The following is a 15,871-nucleotide window of genomic DNA, read 5'->3' on the forward strand; positions in this document are numbered from 1 at the left end:
GACTTTTAACGCGGGATATCAAAAGGTTATCTTGCGTCGACGCCTCTTAAAGCCTTACCAGTACTTCACTCCGCGTGACCCTTCGCTCCCTGGAAGGCACAACTACGATCATTTCTCGCCGAGTAGTCGTGCTACTGAACGCCAAGTTATCGAGTAGACCATGACTGAACGTACGGCAGATGAGTACCGCAGAAAACACAAGGTTATGCGCACAGGTGATATAGATCGTGATGCCATGGAGTATAAAAAAATACAATCTATCGCTAAGCTTTTGAGGAAACCTCTCTTCAACCAAGTAAACGCAATCAAGCCTTCTCCGACTTCTTCCGCTTCTTCCCATCCCGATCCTTGCTCTTCTTGGACTTCTCTTCCTTCCCATCAACATTATCCAAAGAATGCTTCTTGGATTTCTTCCTCGGCAACCCGGCGCCCTGGCTCCCATCACCTTCTGTCTGTTGATGCTTTCGCTTCTTCTCTTTCTCTTTCTCCTTCTCAAGTCCCTGGGGCATCTTAAACGTAGACTCCTCACCCTCTGACTCTTCCGAGCTTGAACCCAGCGTCTCTGGCGGCGCATCACCGCTACCGACAGGCCGGAAGCGCATCTTCAGGTTCTTGGGTTGTTTTCTTGGTGGTTTTTCAAGTGCCTTCGCGGCCTTGACCGTAGCTTCTTCATATTCTGCACCGCCGGGAAGAGCAATCGTTTCTTGGATGTGGTAGGTCGGGACCTTCGTCACGGTGCTGTGGTATGTTTGCGCTTTGGAGTCGTACAAGTAAAGGGTTTGCCTGTTTCCGTCGCCCTGTGAATGCGCTAAACTGTCTCCTGGGATTCCGTAACGTTTGCCCTTGTGTTCTAGAATTGGCTCGCCCTTAAGAGCGCCCGCTAACGAGACCTCCTTGACTTTGGATAGAGGGAGGAAGGCAGGTGCGGTGATGTGGAAGACTTGCTTTCCGTTGAGAGAGGATAGGGCGGAGGATATGTTTGAGGAAGGCGATTGGTTTTTGCTAGCGGATTTGAAGCCTAGCGGGGGCTTGTAGGGCTGAGGAGCGCGGAATCGTGCTTGTGATCTGGAGACAGAATAGTTAGCTATCGATTGACGGATTGAAACTATTGTAAATGGCTTACTTTTGACCTGGCTTCTCATTCTGGCTCTTAGACTCATTCGCATCTTCGCTCCCACTTTCGCTGCCGGAGCTATCTGAGTTGGAAGTCGACGACTCTTCGGCTCTGCTATTTGACTCGGCGGATGAGCTTGATTCGCTTTCTGATCTCTGTTCGCGAGTCGGCTTCGACTCTTTCACGGGTTTGGTCGCCATTGTGTTCGAGCGGAGATGCTCGAGGTTTGCGAATTGCACTTTCCGAAGCGCACCTGAGCCTCTGCGGAGAGATTCGAGATCGCTGGCAGAATCTAATACAGCACCGACCGAGAAGGTTGCTGCGAATCAATTCGCCTGTACCTGAATTGGCTTGTTGAGTAGTGGTGTAAATGTTGTTGAAGCTTGCGAAAGCCGCGAGTTTGAATGTCGAGCGATCTTTTTTTTTGCTCCGCAGAGCACGGACCACCGCCGAATCTCCGCAGGAAATTATGCTCGAGGAAATTCATCGCAACTCTCCGCAGCTTTCTCAATTATTGATCTCGAGATAAGAGCTCAGCCGACTCAAACATGATGAAGAGAAAGGCTGAGAAACAGCAAGCAGCAGGTAAGCTAGCTTTCACCCCTCGCCTACCGTCCGCGGAACCCGTCGCAAAGACTTACAATGATTTTCTAGCTCCCCTCAGTGCAGTCGCCGCGCGCAAAGCTCGACAGCAACAGGCGCAGGCACAGACGGTCACTACCGAGACCAGTACGTTTACAGAGTCCGCCAGCGAACCGCCGTCCAAGAAGCCGAGACGCTCATTGGACGAAACCCAACCGCAATTGATTGCGAAAGGTGATGCGAAGCGGACGACAAGACGAACGACAAGGCAGACGACCGTGAAGGCTGAGAAGGTACCGCAAACGGTTGAGAGTAGAACTTGGGAGCCTCGCACGAAGAAAGTGGAGGTTGCTGTTGATGACCGTGAAGATCAGACTTCTAGCGAGGCGTCAGAGGGCGAGGATGCTGTGGAGGAGAATTCAGCCGGTGTCATCGCTGTTCCTGCAGCTGAGGATGGGTTAGTAGATATTCCAGTCTCATGACTTGGGCAATTCGGGCTTTGCTGACGCCCGCAGCTACGAATCTCCCGCCGATCCGACATTGACCATGGAGTTTCCTCTGTCGAAGATGCGGTTGAACAAGAGCAATATTGTTTACAGCGATGAACAAACTCTGTGCGTCCACATTCGGGAGAAGCTAGTACGTATACTTCATATTGCTCAAGGACTGTGCTGATACTTTGCAGAGTATAGTTCTCATCGGACATTATGACCTTTGGGTGAAACGAGGGGTTGTGAGCTTGATGGGTGCCAAGTTACACCCCTCTCCCCGGGTATATCGAGTTTACGCTCCCTCAACCCATTCGCTTCCTGTGATTAAATGTGTCACCGGCGTCGGTGGCGCGGCCGAGGTTGAGTTCAAGTCCTGCCATAGCGGAATCTCCCGTTTGAGAGATCTGTCGCCTCTATACCAGCGCGTGTGGAACAGCGGGACTACGCCAGCGGACAGGCTCAGCCTAAAGACGGCTGGGCCAAATGCGAAGAGGACGTTCTCCGTTGTAAGCATTCTTCCACCTGCCGTGTTTAACATCTAAGCTAAACTGTACAGCTCCATACATCCGCAGACGATTCATTGAAACGACACCTCCGCCCCCTCCACCTAGAAAAGCAATGGAGCGCCGCCATAAAAACCGTATCACAACGATCTGGCAGGCTCCAAGTCCTAGTCTGCGGTCCCAAGGCGTCCGGAAAATCCACCTTCAGCCGATACCTCTTAAACCACCTCCTCAGCCCAGCACCGCAGACCGAAACCATCTACCACAACACCGACGGCGTCGCCTTCCTTGACCTTGACCCAGGCCAGCCCGAATTCTCACCGATGGGCCAAATCTACCTTGCTCATCTCCGCTCCCCTGTCTTCGGACCACCATTCACGCATCCGTCTCTTGACAACGAGCGCGACGGATCAATCGTTCGAGCGCACCATATCGGCGCGACATCGCCAAAGGAAGACCCCGATCACTACGTCACAGCTGCTACGAATCTCATGGAGCAGTACCGAGCTCTACTCGCAACATACCCGCAATGCCCTCTCATCATCAATTACCCTGGCTGGATCTTCGGTCTCGGTCTGGAGGTTGCCACGTACCTCATCCGGTCACTTGGTCTCTCAGACGTCGTGTACATGAGTGAGAAGGGACCAATGGAGGTCGTCGAACCGCTCAGCCAGGCAGCCAGTGTAGCTCGAACTCCACTGACCATTTTACCCTCCCAGCCCACCGAGTTCGTGAGCCGCTCAAGCGCCCAGCTTCGGTCAATGCAAATGCAGTCATACTTTCATATGGCACAGCCAAAGGGCGTAAACCAGCCCATGTGGCTTGAAAGACCCTTATTCAAGACCCGACCCTTCCAAGTCAAGTATGCGGGTCCGAATCGTGGAATCCATGCTATCATGACGCTCGGGTCCCAGATCAGCCCTGACCTTCTTGTAGAGAGTCTAGAAGGCGCTGTTGTGGGCGTTGTGGCTGTTGAATCACCAAATGCCCTTCCTTCACCACCTCCCCAACCAGATCTCCAGAGTGCTGAAACCTCAGAACCCACCGAAACCGGCGAGAACGAGGACAACGACGTCAATGACGTCGACATGAACGACAACCTCGACGACGACGAACCCTCATACCCACATACCACCCCCTCAACCCTCATTCCCACCCTAACAACACAAACAAAAGACTCCCTCCCCTACCTAACCCTCGGTCCGGGAAGCGACACACCCCTGCACCCGTCCTCCTCACGCAGCCTCGGCCTAGCCCTGATCCGATCTATAAACCCAACAACGCAAACCCTCGACCTACACACGCCAATCCCCCCATCTCGCCTCGCCGAAACGCTTGCGCAAGGACGCGCCCTCGTCCTCGTCCGCGGCGCAGTCGATAACCCCAACTGGGCTGTCGCGGAGGAATATTATGCCGCGAGGGCTGAGGAGCGGCGGTTCCGTCAGGACATGAAGAAGAAGAAAGAGGCTGGAGAGGAGGAGGTTAATGAGGATGGAGGAGAGAAACAGCGCGTTCTTGGTATTTTGAAGGAGCGTATTCGGCAAGCAAAGGATATTCCTTATATGACTATTATTGAGGACCACGGACGCCGGAGACAGGATGAGGCCGCGGCGCAGCGGGCGCTCTGGAAATTGAGGAAGAAGGCCGCGCCGGATAGTGAGGACGAGGTTGGTTACTGAAATAAGGAAGTGCTAATGAGGTGGTACTTATTTTTTATATACCATAGACATAGACTGGAGGTTCATTCCATGAAGCCTGGGGCATAGTTTCTACGTACGGTTGGATATGTATCTATCTGGTAGTATCTAAGTGTTCTCAGGTCTTACGTCTCCGACATTGACTCTGTACATACACTCTATTATGCCATGCATGCCGAAGACTCCCATCCAGAGTCAAGAATAAGATCACCTGAACGCGGCACCTGACAGCGGTGCTCGTGTAAACAACCCCTTCAAAAACTTACCTAGAATCCTCGACCCCAATCTCCCCTCACCGAAAGCAGAGTCAGAATAAGCAAAGATAAAGTTTGACAAATCTATAATAGAGTTTAACCGGCAAAGGGCGGCCCAAGCTTCGACGCCCAACGTGAGATGAGATGAAATGAGATCCTTTCATTAATACTACAGGTGTGTTCTGAATTCTGATCGTCGGTGGGGGTTCGTTCAGCGGCTGGGCTTCGAGGTTCTTTCGGCTTGAGCCTGGGCCTGTCTAGTAGTTAGTTGGTAGTCTGGCCAAAATATCGTATTCGTACGGAATTAGTATCGACTACCAGATACTCCGTAGTAATAGAAGGACCTATGAGTGCCATTACTATGGGCCATGGCTGAGGGCTTGCCGCTTGCTCAAGCAAAGCAAAGTCAGAGTTTCGCCTAAGTCAATGTTTGTCAATGTGACGATTTGTTTGACGTAGGGCTGAGATGATGATTGTCAGTGATAAAGCTGACTGCATCCTGACTAGCAGTCTGGTTCTATGCCGCGGACGTGGTTCAGTTCAAGATTCACATAGTGCATGCGCGAACTCCAGCCCGGGCCAGCCGGCCAGTGAGTCCAGCCAGTCCGGCAGACAGATTTTGCAAGCCACCTGCCCCTGCCCGCGCGTCTCTTGCAAATACCTGGAATGGTAAAAGGAGAGGAGAGGGGGGTTGTCACGGAGCCAATGCAGATGCAGGTGCTGGTGCAAATGTAGACTAGATGCAGATGCAGCTGGGAACTTCAGGCTCCAGGCTCCAGTTCCAGTTCCAGCTGCAGGTGGCAGGTGTCCTGGCCCCGGCAGTGGCGGGCAGGCACTTTGACCTATCCTTTACGCCGTAGGTGCGTAAGTACGTATATGCATAGCGAATTGGCGGTGCACTTAGCAATGAGAATGAATAAAATCACTCAAAGTTGCCCTCTAGCGTGAGGTTAATTGGACGGGGAGAGCTTTTCCCAGCCCCAGTGCTGGATCTGTGCTGTGAGTGGTCGAAGGTGTAGTCCACCGTCCATATTGTCGATCCATCTAGATTCTCTTGATTAGAAAGATGATATATCTGGATACCGCAGGAAATATAAAATGCGGGAGAAGCGGGTGTTTCAGGTGACTAATGGTTTCTCATGTTGATGAGGCGGCTAAACTGCGGTTCGTTGTCAGGCCTGTATGTGACGAGTGTGAAATCCAGAGTATATTCGGGCAGTCATCTGGGACACTAGTCCAGAGTGCAGTTTGAGCAGCCAGGCAATGAGAGCTGAAAATCGCATGAAGTTCAGGGATCGGCAGTAATTGCAGTGTGGCTGTACTCTGTAATATTTGAACTGTTGAACAGTGAACTGAACAGTGGTAAAACGGGTGGAGGCACGTGGGGAAGGCCAGAGTTATCCGCTGTGGGAAGCGTTCAGTTCAAGTGGAATCGAGTGGTTCAGCGCCATTTTCCAGCCTTAGGACCGGTGGGGCTGTTCCAGAACTGTTAACTTGTCGTGTGCTGCGATTCCTATGCGAGAAGAGGCCTTCATCAACTCAAGACGATCAGCTCAAGACTTGTGATCTTGGGGACAAGAGGGAGATTGCAGGGCTGCATAGTGATGCAGGAATTATGCCAGAATGATGGCGCCAAGACTAGGAACAGGTAGGCCAGAGTATAGACTCCCCCACCTGGACTGGTTTCGGAGGATATGCTGGGGATCGCAGTATTAGACAAGAATGGACAACTCAGGACAGAAAAGTGAACCATCACAATCCTTCAGTATGGTACGACCAGGGCGGCGTCATAATTGCAGCCCGAAGACATCCCTCAGCCTACCAGGAATGTGGCGGTCGCATCCCGCACCCGGCCAAAGGATCCCTGCCTCCAGGATCCGTAATTATTGAGTAATATGCATGCATGCGGATAGCGTATGCAGAGGAATCACATCCCTTCAGCCGCCTGAAGTATTGGCAAATCGGAGCCGAGGGGTTCTCATCGGTCGTCCGCGCGGGATGGCCTTATCGTCGACAACGAGGGATGTTGTTGGCATGTTGCCTTGGAAATGGTGAGCCCATCCCGTGCAGGATCGGGCTATGGAAGGATCGCGGATGAGAAATAACGGCTGTGAGAGTGGCCGTCTGTCCGTAGTCCATGGGGAGAGCTCCGACTCAGGATCTACCTTCTCCAACTGTCCCGACATGTGATGAGTGCTGTTAGTCCATGGCTGAATCCGTCCCACCAACCCATGCAGCCGGAATTCGAAGGAGCCTCTCATTCTTGGATTCTTGCCATTCGGGCTGATTGTCATGAATGTGATCGTCAGCTTGTTGTTTCTTTTGCCTGTGAAGATATGATAGATAGTCTAGATAGGTATCGGAGCATGAAGAGCCGGGGTGGGTAACTGGGAGGATTGACTTCTTCCTTTCCTGTTCCACCGCGCTTCGATTGGCGTAAAATTTGGGCTAGCGTACCGCCGTTCCAGTGCTTCGGGAGTACAGTCTACCACACTGGATCAGCTCATTACTATTGTTCCAACGACTGGAAACTATTCCTGAGTGCAGCTGCAGCCCCATTGGAACTCCAAACTGGGCCAGTCCTTACCACTGGGACCAATTGATCGCGGCACATCAGGCTGAAGGCCGTTTTCTGTCCGGCTCCAGTGCGGAAAGGGGGATCTGGCAGACCCCGATACGATGGCTCACCTGCCACGAGGTAAAATAGCATACTCGAATAATGTTTTCCTTTATCGCATTCATAAATAGCCCCTTTTCGTTCTCATCAAAGTCTCAAAAGACATGAACAGTTGTATCTAGTTTATGGTCGGTGTATGGTGTTACAGTACGGTACGGTAAGTGTTCAGTCGAGCCATGGCCAGACCGGGCAGCCACCTCAGTGGGGCCAATCAGAAAAAGCGTAAACGGTAATTTCGTACATGGACGGGACTCCAGACTCCACATCCGGGCCCCCCCTCAAGTCTCAAGACCAGATGCCTCATTCATTCATAAAAGAACTGCTCCTCCTCTCGTTCTTCTTTGTTGCTCCAAGGTGTCTCGCCTTTTCCTTCGGGTGCCTATATGTACCCGTGAACTCGGACCCTCTCCGCTCCCATCTTCTTACTTTACGCCTTACGCATTACTCCATATATCTTCTCTCCCCTCCGCCTGTATCTTCTTCCGCCTCCCCGTCCACGTCCACGGTCTCTGCTGCAGGAGGCTGGCCTTTGCAGCTTCAACCGACGAATCCTCCTTCAATCCGCTCATACTCCCTCCTAATCCCTCTAGCCACACCTACCTTGCTCTTTACTCGACACTGCGTCATTGCCACCACTTGATCCTTTGACCAAGGTTCATATAGCTTCGAGCCACTGGGAATAACCGACCCTTCTCCGACTCAGAAAGCATGCATTGCGACTATGGGATAATCTTGTTGCTGGACTGTGTTAGACGTTAATCTGCAATTGATATGGATTTCATTGTGAGTATCCTTTATGCATCCCACGTCTCTGATTTCGACCATGGTCTCCTTGGGTTCAAAATGTTATGCGATCGTCTCAGCATCGCAGCGAGCATCGCACCCATGGCCTGTCGCCTGTCCCGTGGTCTTATTTCCTGAGCTGAAAGGTCACCTCGCTTCAATGCCCTCCCCACGGCGCAAGGATAAAACCCCAGGATGACTGTGCGACGGACCGTGGTCAATTGTACTCCCCGAGCGCGCTTTCCAAGACTCCGGGCACCCATGTGTTACAGCTCGATCGGCTAACCATGCTCTTCTATTACACAGCTTTCTTTGACGCACTTCTGCGAGGTACATGGTCCCACCTCAATCATCTGCTCGCAGGTGCTTCCCTTTACTTGCGAACAATGTCATCCCGAGAGAACAACCTCGCCTGAAGACACCCCGGCGACTTCGCATGACACTGCCTCGTCCCACAGCCTTCGCAGCAGAAATTCCAGCGACAAAGGCTCTCCGTCTTCGAAGCCGAAGTCAGTCGAGGATGCCGGCGACCCCCATAAAATCGAAGACTACCCATACTTTTTGAAAGGGCAATCGATCACGGCCGAAACTCAGAAACTGAACATAGGCGGCGCGGATAGTGATACTTGCGCAAGTTGCAGCTTGACCCTTCCAGAGGATGTGAGCAAACAGCTACCTCCTGGAGCCCCAGGGACTGCGCGCAGCGACGGCAAAGGCAAAAACGGCAGCCCTGTTCTGCGATCTAGGGAGATCGTAAACTCCTGCGGGTCAAGCCATTCCGATCCTGACGACAATGCGCACGACTCTCATGTCCATGGGTCCCTTCCCGACTCTTTTCACTCATCCTCTGTGGCTTCGGATGTTTCCTGCCACCACCATATTCTCACCTATCTCTCACTCAGGGGCCCGCCCAACCCTGCAGATTATGCCCTTCTCCGACGTTCCTCCATTAGAACACTCAGCTGCGAGCTTCTCCCACGCGGACTTTCCTCTGGCCCCTTGTGCTTCGGTGACCCCAATGCGGGTTACACAATCGCCTACATCTTCCGACTCCCCGATCCAATGGCCCGCGGCAAACGACGCAGCTATGCGCTCGTGGCATTAGCCGGCAAAGATGCGCGCAGGGCGTTCCGTGCTTGCCCAATCATTTGGCGCGCCTTTGACCGCATTGCAACCTCAATCTACAACGCGGCCGAGGATTTCCAGGAGGACGAGAAGAAACGGGAAGAGCAGAACAACGTTGCCAGTCGAGCTGGAAACAAGCCGTACACCCCTGTGTCTTCTTTTCTCACCGGACGCGCCATGGATCCCGATGGGCAACTTCGCCGGCCTGGTCAGGTGAGAGCCAGGAATCTGACGGAAATTGTTGGCAATCAGTACCTTTTTGCGGAAATACATGGGAATTTTGTGGCCCTACTGCAGCAACTTGGTTCTATGTTTGGCTCTCCTCCCGTCTCTGAAGAACGCTTCGTCTGCAGCACGGTGCACGAAGAAGGCGAAATGAACCATCGCCGCTCTGTATCATCGACTGTCAGAAAGGGAAAGGAGCAGGTCCAATCAGCGCAGAAAGATGGCGATGGTGATTTTGGCCTGTCGAACTTGGATATATCTTCCGGTCCGAAACCGATCCCTATCACAACGCGACGGTTCGTTATCGCCTAAACCCCATCCCTTCGTCACCGGAGATGGCTCGACCATTTACACTACGAACATCAACCTACCTCACTTTACCCGACAATCACACTCGAAGTATCAAGGCGAGGCACCAACCTTTTGCAACACTCTCACACAACCACTGTACTTCATTACATGGAGGATATTTGCACGTTTGTCTTCTTTCTTTTTCGGTTGTCACGCATGATATCAACATAGACCACGGCGCCTTGTTAAGACTAGGGACGGAGTTCGGATGTATTGTATTATGGCAAGCAAGCGTTTCTTTTTGTTCGTTAGTCTTGTTTTCTTTTTCCTTCCGCTTTCCGCTTTCTGCTTTCTCTTCCTTTCAAGCATGGATCACGGATTACCTGGGTGGGTGGACAAGCGCTCGGATTTCTTCCCTTTCTTTACCCTTTACCCTTCACCCTTCACTTCCCGCTTTCAGTATCTGGCTTTGATGTCGTTACGACCGCATGAAACACGCGCTGGTTGCGACATCTTACTGCTTTGTATGAATATATGTATTACTAGCACTTTCTCAGTTTCAAGTACGTCAGTTCGAATACCCAAGGTTTCATTAATCCCAGGGTCTCTTTCCAACTCCCAAGTCAGTTTCCTATCAAGTTGAGTTTGCTTTTCTGGTACTTCTTTTCACTTTGTCTGGGATCTAGCTACCTCCCAACCTCCCAACTGAGTAAACTCTACCCTTTCGCTTGTTGAAACAGCCTCAGATATGAGTTCTGAGTTCTAACAAGCTGACCAGCGTGGGGACTTCTAGGTAATCAGGTGCTAAAGACGAGATGAGACGACGATAGCAATCTCGATAGGCCACAGATAAGGGAACAAAGGCCATCAATAGATACTAGACCCTGAGACTTTTGAGTAAAACTAAACGCAGACTCGATAACTAGATACATAGATTATAGATAACCAAAAAGCTAACTAAACTAAAGCTTATCTTGCATATGTAGTTCGATGAATGGATAAACATTAGACTCTCCGCTTTCTCCATGAGATGTCTGTCGTGGACTAATATAGCTTCGAGATAAGGTTCGACCAATATGTACCAACTACTGTAGTAGGAGCTCCACCTAGACTATGTGTAATGTAACTTTAGGCTTTTCGTCTTGTCTTATCAGCTTATCACTATGAACGTTGTTATCAGGAGAATGAACTTGCGTTCGTTGCGACTACCACTTGATAAGCGTTGGTTGTGCGTTTAATGGCTAGGCAGGGTTGGTGGTTGAAGCAGGACTCATGTGGATAAGCCACTTACATCCGGCGAAAGAAGGAGCTGGATAGAAAGCAGGAGCTGAATAATTACAGACTGGATTATCATGTAAATCATCATTCCGGCTTTACTGCCCAATAGATACCTGCTACCAATAGATGGAGAAATCTAACATATCAAAAGCAATATGACCGAACCGAGTAAGCACCGCCCAACCCGCCGTGAAAAGAAAGAAAAGAAACATTTGCAAATCAATTCAGATTATGGCCGGCCTGGGCCAGTGATGTAGTCCTTATTCTCGATCGTCACACTCTTGGTCATGTGGCTGACCTTGTAGACTCCAACAAGTCGGGAAGCGAGTTCGAACTAAATGGAGACGAATTAGTAGTGTTCAGAGTGATGGGCTAAATTGCAACTCACCATGTTGTTTCTTAGAGAAATGACAACAAACTGCGCATTCTTGGTTCTCTCCTTGATGTAAGACGCCACAATCGAGACCTGACATTCTGGTTAGGACGCGGTCAAAAACATATAGACGCATGACTCACGTTTCGGAAATCCAAGGCGGCATCAATCTCGTCCATGACATAAAGTGGCGTAGGCTTGTAGTGGTGCAGAGCAAATACCAATGCCAGACTGGAAAGTGTCTTCTCACCACCAGATAAATTTCCAATGTTCTTCCAGCTCTTCTTGGGTGGCATGACTGAAAACAGAATACCCTCCGAGAACGGATCGAGAGAGTCTACCAGCTCGAGCTCAGCATTTCCTCCCATCGTAATCATCTGGTACATCTCCTTCAAACGGAGAGAGATTATACCGAAGCCTTCCATGAAGCCATTCAGACGAGCGGATCGCAATCCATCAAGGCGAGATTTGGCGCTATCCCGACCAGCGAGAGCAGTCGCCAGATCAGCTGAACGCGACTCGTGTTCGGCCGCTCTGCGACGGTACTCTTCGATCACAGAGAGATCTACTGACGAGTTCTGTGTCTTCTCTTCCAAAGCTGCAATTGCTGCCTTCAAAGAGTCCTTGTTCATCTCGGACAACTCGTCTTTGGTGAAGGTTTGCAATTCAGTAGGCTGTTGCTCTTCGCCCAAGTCGCTGACATTCTGTAAAGTCAGTTTAGACAGCTTCTCCTGCCAGTAGCGGCTGCGTTTTTCATTCTCAGACAAAGCCTTCTGGTTCTCTTCGAGCTTGTTGCGCATCTCGATTTCAGTCGCTCGAGTTTCGTTCAATTCCGTTACCTTTTCATCCAGTTCGGCCTTGATGGTTTTGAGTTCGGCTTTCTTAGTGTCCAGGGCCTGATACTTGTGAGCTGCTATCTCAACAACACGTTCGCTTGAACTTACATCTTGTGCCTCGTCCACCTTCTGCTTCCACCCAGACGCGTCACTGGCTTGGTTCTCGACATCCTCGTTTAATTTCTCAAGATCGTCGGCAACCTGGGCAAGTTCGCTCTCGGCGTCTGTTCGAGACTTCTCATGCTTCTTGATAAGCTTCTCGTTCTTAGACTTCGCAACTTCAGCGTTGGAAATCTCGTCAGTGAGGAGGCTGATCTGCTCCTTGAGCCCGTCCACCTTGGCTTTCTGACTACGCAGTCTGACACCACCAACTTCCATGATTCTGTTTTGGAGCGCCTGGATCTCTTCCTCAATTCCACCTTTCTGGGAACGGAGATCTTCGATTTGCTCCTCGATACCAGCGATTTGCTCTTCCAGGGCCTTGACCCGACTTGCATCCGTCTTTGACGGCTTATGTGCTGCACTTAGCTCCTGAACACGCCGTTCAGCATCGGCAAGACTGCGCTTGGCACTATCGATCTCGATCATAATCTTCTGGATCTTCGTCTCCGCTCGAGGAATCTCCTCGGTCTTCTCCCGCAGGGCTGCCTCTACCTGTCTCTGCTTTTCTTGGAAGCGCTGGAATTTCCGCTCCATCTCTTCAAGATCGCTTTCCATCTGGACCAACTGGTCTTTGGTGATGTCGCCGACTTGCTTAGAGGACATTGCACCACGTGCAACTCGGGTGCCACCACCACTCATTGTACCAGAAGTATCGATGAGCTGACCGTCAAGGGTTACAACTCTCCACCGTCTAGCACCGTAAGCAATGCGATTGGCTTGCTCCAGGTCCTTAGCAACGAGCGTGTTTTGCATAACGCTGTAGAAAGCCGGAGCAAATTTTGGATCCTTGGGCTTAACCAGATCGAACAGCCGGGGCACGTTGTCGGGTGTCAGGATAGAATTCAAGTCGCGTTTGGGGAGACGGTCAAGGAGGATGAAGTTGGCACGACCAAGGTTGTTCTTCCGCAAGTAGTCGATACATTGCTGTCCGACTTCGACGGTATCAACAACCATATTTTCGAGTGCAGGGCAAGCCGTTGAAATGGCTACATCATATTTCTCGTCAATTGTGCCGAGGTTGCCTAGTCGGCCGTGGAATCCTTCAATACGGCCAGATTCCTTGAGACGCATCAACCCAGTCAGTACACTTCCACGGTTTTGTGTACTCGCAACGGTAGCTCGAGCCTCCTCGGCTTTCTGACGGGCGCTAGAAACATGCGTCCGGACGTCTGGTTCCTTGGTGCTGTATTTTTTGAGATCGTTCTTCAGCTGCGCGACTTCCTCCTCGAGATTGGCCCGCTGGGCTTTGGATTCTTCTAAGTCCTCCTCTTTCCGAGCAATGTTCTCCTCGATTGACGAAATCTTCGACTGGGCCTCCTCAAGCAAGACAGCGCCAGCGTTGCTCTTCTCTCGAAGGATGTCGAGCTCACTTTGAGCCACAGCCAGGGCGGACTGCTGTTTGTTGATCTTCTCGTCCCATGGCTCCAAGGATTTTTGCTTGGCACTGATCTGATCGGAAAGGCCTTGGGTTTTACCTTTTAGACCTTCACGAATGGTTGTCAGTTCCTTCTCCTCAACTTCGACCTCTTTCTCGTACTCTGCAACCTCCTTGCTCTTTTTCTCAATGTCGTCGCTATGTTTCTCCACCAAGCTCTGGCATTCCGACACGGCGTGGCGAGCGGTGGTCATAGCCTTGTCCAGCTTCTTCTGCTTCCCAACCAAGAACTTCTTCTTCTCTTCGAATTTAACGGATTCCTTATCGTACTTGGCCATGCCCTTTGCTAACTCTTGCGTCTCCTTTTCCATGCGCTCATACTCCTTGGTAGCACGCTTGTACACTTTCTCAATTTCTTTGATGCCGGACTGGTTGTCCTCGTGTTTTTCAAGCTCAAGGTTCAAGAGCTCCTGCATTTGGAGTATTGCCTCTTCCGTGACGCGAAGATTGTCTGCGCATTCATCGATATATATCTGGTACAGAGCCGATTGCTTCTGGGCCAATTCGTTTTCCTCACGTAGGTAGGCAAGTGCTGTCTCTTTCTTACCCACTAGGGCAGTTTTCTCCTTTTCGACATGCTGAACACGGTTGTTCTTTTCAACACAAACGTCGTTTAGAGTTTCAAGTTCGGCGGCGGCCTCCTCAATAGGTTGCTTGTATTTAGACGTGCCGATAATATCCTCGAGATACTCCAAAAGTCCGTCTTCGTGCTCACTGGCGGCTTTGGGCTTCATTTGGGCAATTGACTCGACTTCGCCCTGAAGGATCAAGAAACGCTTGTGGTCGAGGTCGATGCCGCGTTCGCGTAGGAGAGCCGTAACTGCTGTGAAGTTCGTCTCCTTGCCGTTCATGTAATATTTGCTGGTGTTGTTCTTAAACGCCTTGCGGGAAATGATCAGTTGGGAATCTGGTACTACTTCATGCTCCCCGCCGGGGAGATCAAAGATTTCTTGGAAATAAACCTCAACCTCACAGAAAGGTAGGTTAGGATGGCTGGCCGAGTTATGAATCAAAGCAGAGATCTTGCCTTGCCGCATTTTGCTGGCTCGGAATCCAAACACAAATAGTAATGCATCAATCACATTCGATTTTCCGGATCCGTTCGGTCCGACGACGGAGGAGAACGATGCGTGGAATGGCCCTACTACCTGTTTCCCTGCGTAACTCTTGAAGTTATTCAATATCAATGTGGTAATCATGAGACGGCTTTTGGGACCTTGAGGTTCCTCGGGCACAGCAGGACCGAGGGTTCGTGACTTCAGCATAATATCCATTGGCTTCTCGAGAATAGTCGAATTCGGGTTTATGATCGAGATTCGCGACTTTGGTTCCTCAGCGGGCTTCGCCGGCGACTGATTCACCGCGGAGTCTGTGATATCGGCGAGCGGAGGGACGCTGTCTCGCTCGGAGCGCGGTTGAGGTTGGGGCGAAAGCGAGGGCTCTGGAGTTGGCAGTGAGGACTTTTCCGGGTTGGGTGTGGAGGAGACACGACTCTTGCGGGCCATACTTTTTCTTTTCATTGCCGCAGTGCGTGAAGGCGATTCGGGCTCTTCATGCCCCATACTCTTTCGCTTGATCGCCGTGTTCGGGGAAGGCGTCTCGCTTTCATCTTGCGCGCTGGCTACCGACTCGCCTTCTTCGCTGCGGTCGGCGACTGAAGATGTCTCGGATGGCTCGACCGTCCTGGACTTTCGTGATCTCCGGGGGGGTTGTGCGGTGGGCGTCTCCGAGGTCAGTCGCCTGCGCGACGCTCTGGCAGGGGCCTTCTCCTGACGAACTGGCGTAAACTCTTCCTCCTCTTCGTCGTCTTCATCGGGATGGGATGGAGTGGGGGTAACATTTCCGGGGTCCTCTGATTCGGAGGTTTCTTCGACCACATAACTCCTCCGCGCGGCTGCAGAGCGTCGAGACGGTCTACCTCTTGTAATAGACGCCATTATTGTGGTAGTGTAGAATATGAAATTAGGTATCGCATCAAGGCGTACGAGGCGTTGAAAGCCGATGCGGTGATGTCGGACGAAGATGAGAAAGCGATTGGGAAAGTG

The 15,871-nt window shown here is 51.3% G+C and overlaps 5 protein-coding genes across 5 annotated transcripts; 3 read left to right on the forward strand and 2 right to left on the reverse strand.

Moving 5' to 3' along the window:
• Positions 1 to 254: 254 nt before the first annotated feature.
• On the reverse strand, positions 255 to 1,471 carry BDV17DRAFT_268702 (DNA-directed RNA polymerase I subunit RPA34). Its single transcript, XM_073758490.1, has 2 exons — positions 1,124 to 1,471; positions 255 to 1,065 (listed from the first exon to the last, which is right to left on the reverse strand). Exons 1-2 carry the CDS (start codon positions 1,312 to 1,314, stop codon positions 306 to 308), a joined length of 951 nt encoding a protein of 316 aa, XP_073613677.1. The 5' UTR covers positions 1,315 to 1,471; the 3' UTR covers positions 255 to 305.
• A 191-nt stretch (positions 1,472 to 1,662) lies between these two features.
• On the forward strand, positions 1,663 to 4,369 carry grc3 (putative RNA processing protein Grc3; the record flags this gene model as incomplete). Its single annotated transcript, XM_073760295.1, has 5 exons — positions 1,663 to 1,699; positions 1,769 to 2,153; positions 2,212 to 2,335; positions 2,382 to 2,693; positions 2,744 to 4,369. 5 exons carry the CDS (start codon positions 1,663 to 1,665, stop codon positions 4,367 to 4,369), a joined length of 2,484 nt encoding a protein of 827 aa, XP_073613678.1.
• Positions 4,370 to 7,593: 3,224 nt separating this feature from the next.
• On the forward strand, positions 7,594 to 9,887 carry BDV17DRAFT_142135 (folliculin domain-containing protein). The gene is made up of 2 exons (XM_073754318.1): positions 7,594 to 8,101; positions 8,408 to 9,887. Exons 1-2 carry the CDS (start codon positions 8,090 to 8,092, stop codon positions 9,761 to 9,763), a joined length of 1,368 nt encoding a protein of 455 aa, XP_073613679.1. The 5' UTR covers positions 7,594 to 8,089; the 3' UTR covers positions 9,764 to 9,887.
• On the forward strand, positions 9,888 to 10,435 carry BDV17DRAFT_142136 (uncharacterized protein). Its single transcript, XM_073754319.1, has one exon. The coding sequence runs from the start codon at positions 10,011 to 10,013 to the stop codon at positions 10,383 to 10,385; it is 375 nt and encodes a 124-aa protein (XP_073613680.1). The 5' UTR covers positions 9,888 to 10,010; the 3' UTR covers positions 10,386 to 10,435.
• A 475-nt stretch (positions 10,436 to 10,910) lies between these two features.
• On the reverse strand, positions 10,911 to 15,842 carry smc4 (condensin subunit SMC4). The gene is made up of 5 exons (XM_073758491.1): positions 15,334 to 15,842; positions 12,338 to 15,267; positions 11,537 to 12,289; positions 11,409 to 11,486; positions 10,911 to 11,354 (listed from the first exon to the last, which is right to left on the reverse strand). Exons 1-5 carry the CDS (start codon positions 15,761 to 15,763, stop codon positions 11,250 to 11,252), a joined length of 4,296 nt encoding a protein of 1,431 aa, XP_073613681.1. The 5' UTR covers positions 15,764 to 15,842; the 3' UTR covers positions 10,911 to 11,249.
• Between the last annotated feature and the right edge of the window lie 29 nt (positions 15,843 to 15,871).

This window comes from Aspergillus undulatus, assembly GCF_047715775.1.
Source record: "Aspergillus undulatus strain CBS 261.88 unplaced genomic scaffold BDV17scaffold_39, whole genome shotgun sequence".
Classification (NCBI taxonomy): Eukaryota; Fungi; Ascomycota; class Eurotiomycetes; order Eurotiales; family Aspergillaceae; genus Aspergillus; species Aspergillus undulatus.

Coding starts and splice junctions, on each gene's coding strand:
- BDV17DRAFT_268702 (XM_073758490.1), bottom strand. CDS start 1,314: ATGGCGACCAAACCCGTGAAAGAGTCGAAGCCGACTCGCGAACAGAGA. Junction 1,066..1,123: donor AATGAGAAGCCAGGTCAAAA/GTAAGCCATTTA, acceptor TTCTGTCTCCAG/ATCACAAGCACGATTCCGCG.
- smc4 (XM_073758491.1), bottom strand. CDS start 15,763: ATGGCGTCTATTACAAGAGGTAGACCGTCTCGACGCTCTGCAGCCGCG. Junction 11,487..11,536: donor CCGCCTTGGATTTCCGAAAC/GTGAGTCATGCG, acceptor CCAGAATGTCAG/GTCTCGATTGTGGCGTCTTA. Junction 11,355..11,408: donor TTTCTCTAAGAAACAACATG/GTGAGTTGCAAT, acceptor GTCTCCATTTAG/TTCGAACTCGCTTCCCGACT.
- BDV17DRAFT_142136 (XM_073754319.1), top strand. CDS start 10,011: ATGTATTGTATTATGGCAAGCAAGCGTTTCTTTTTGTTCGTTAGTCTT.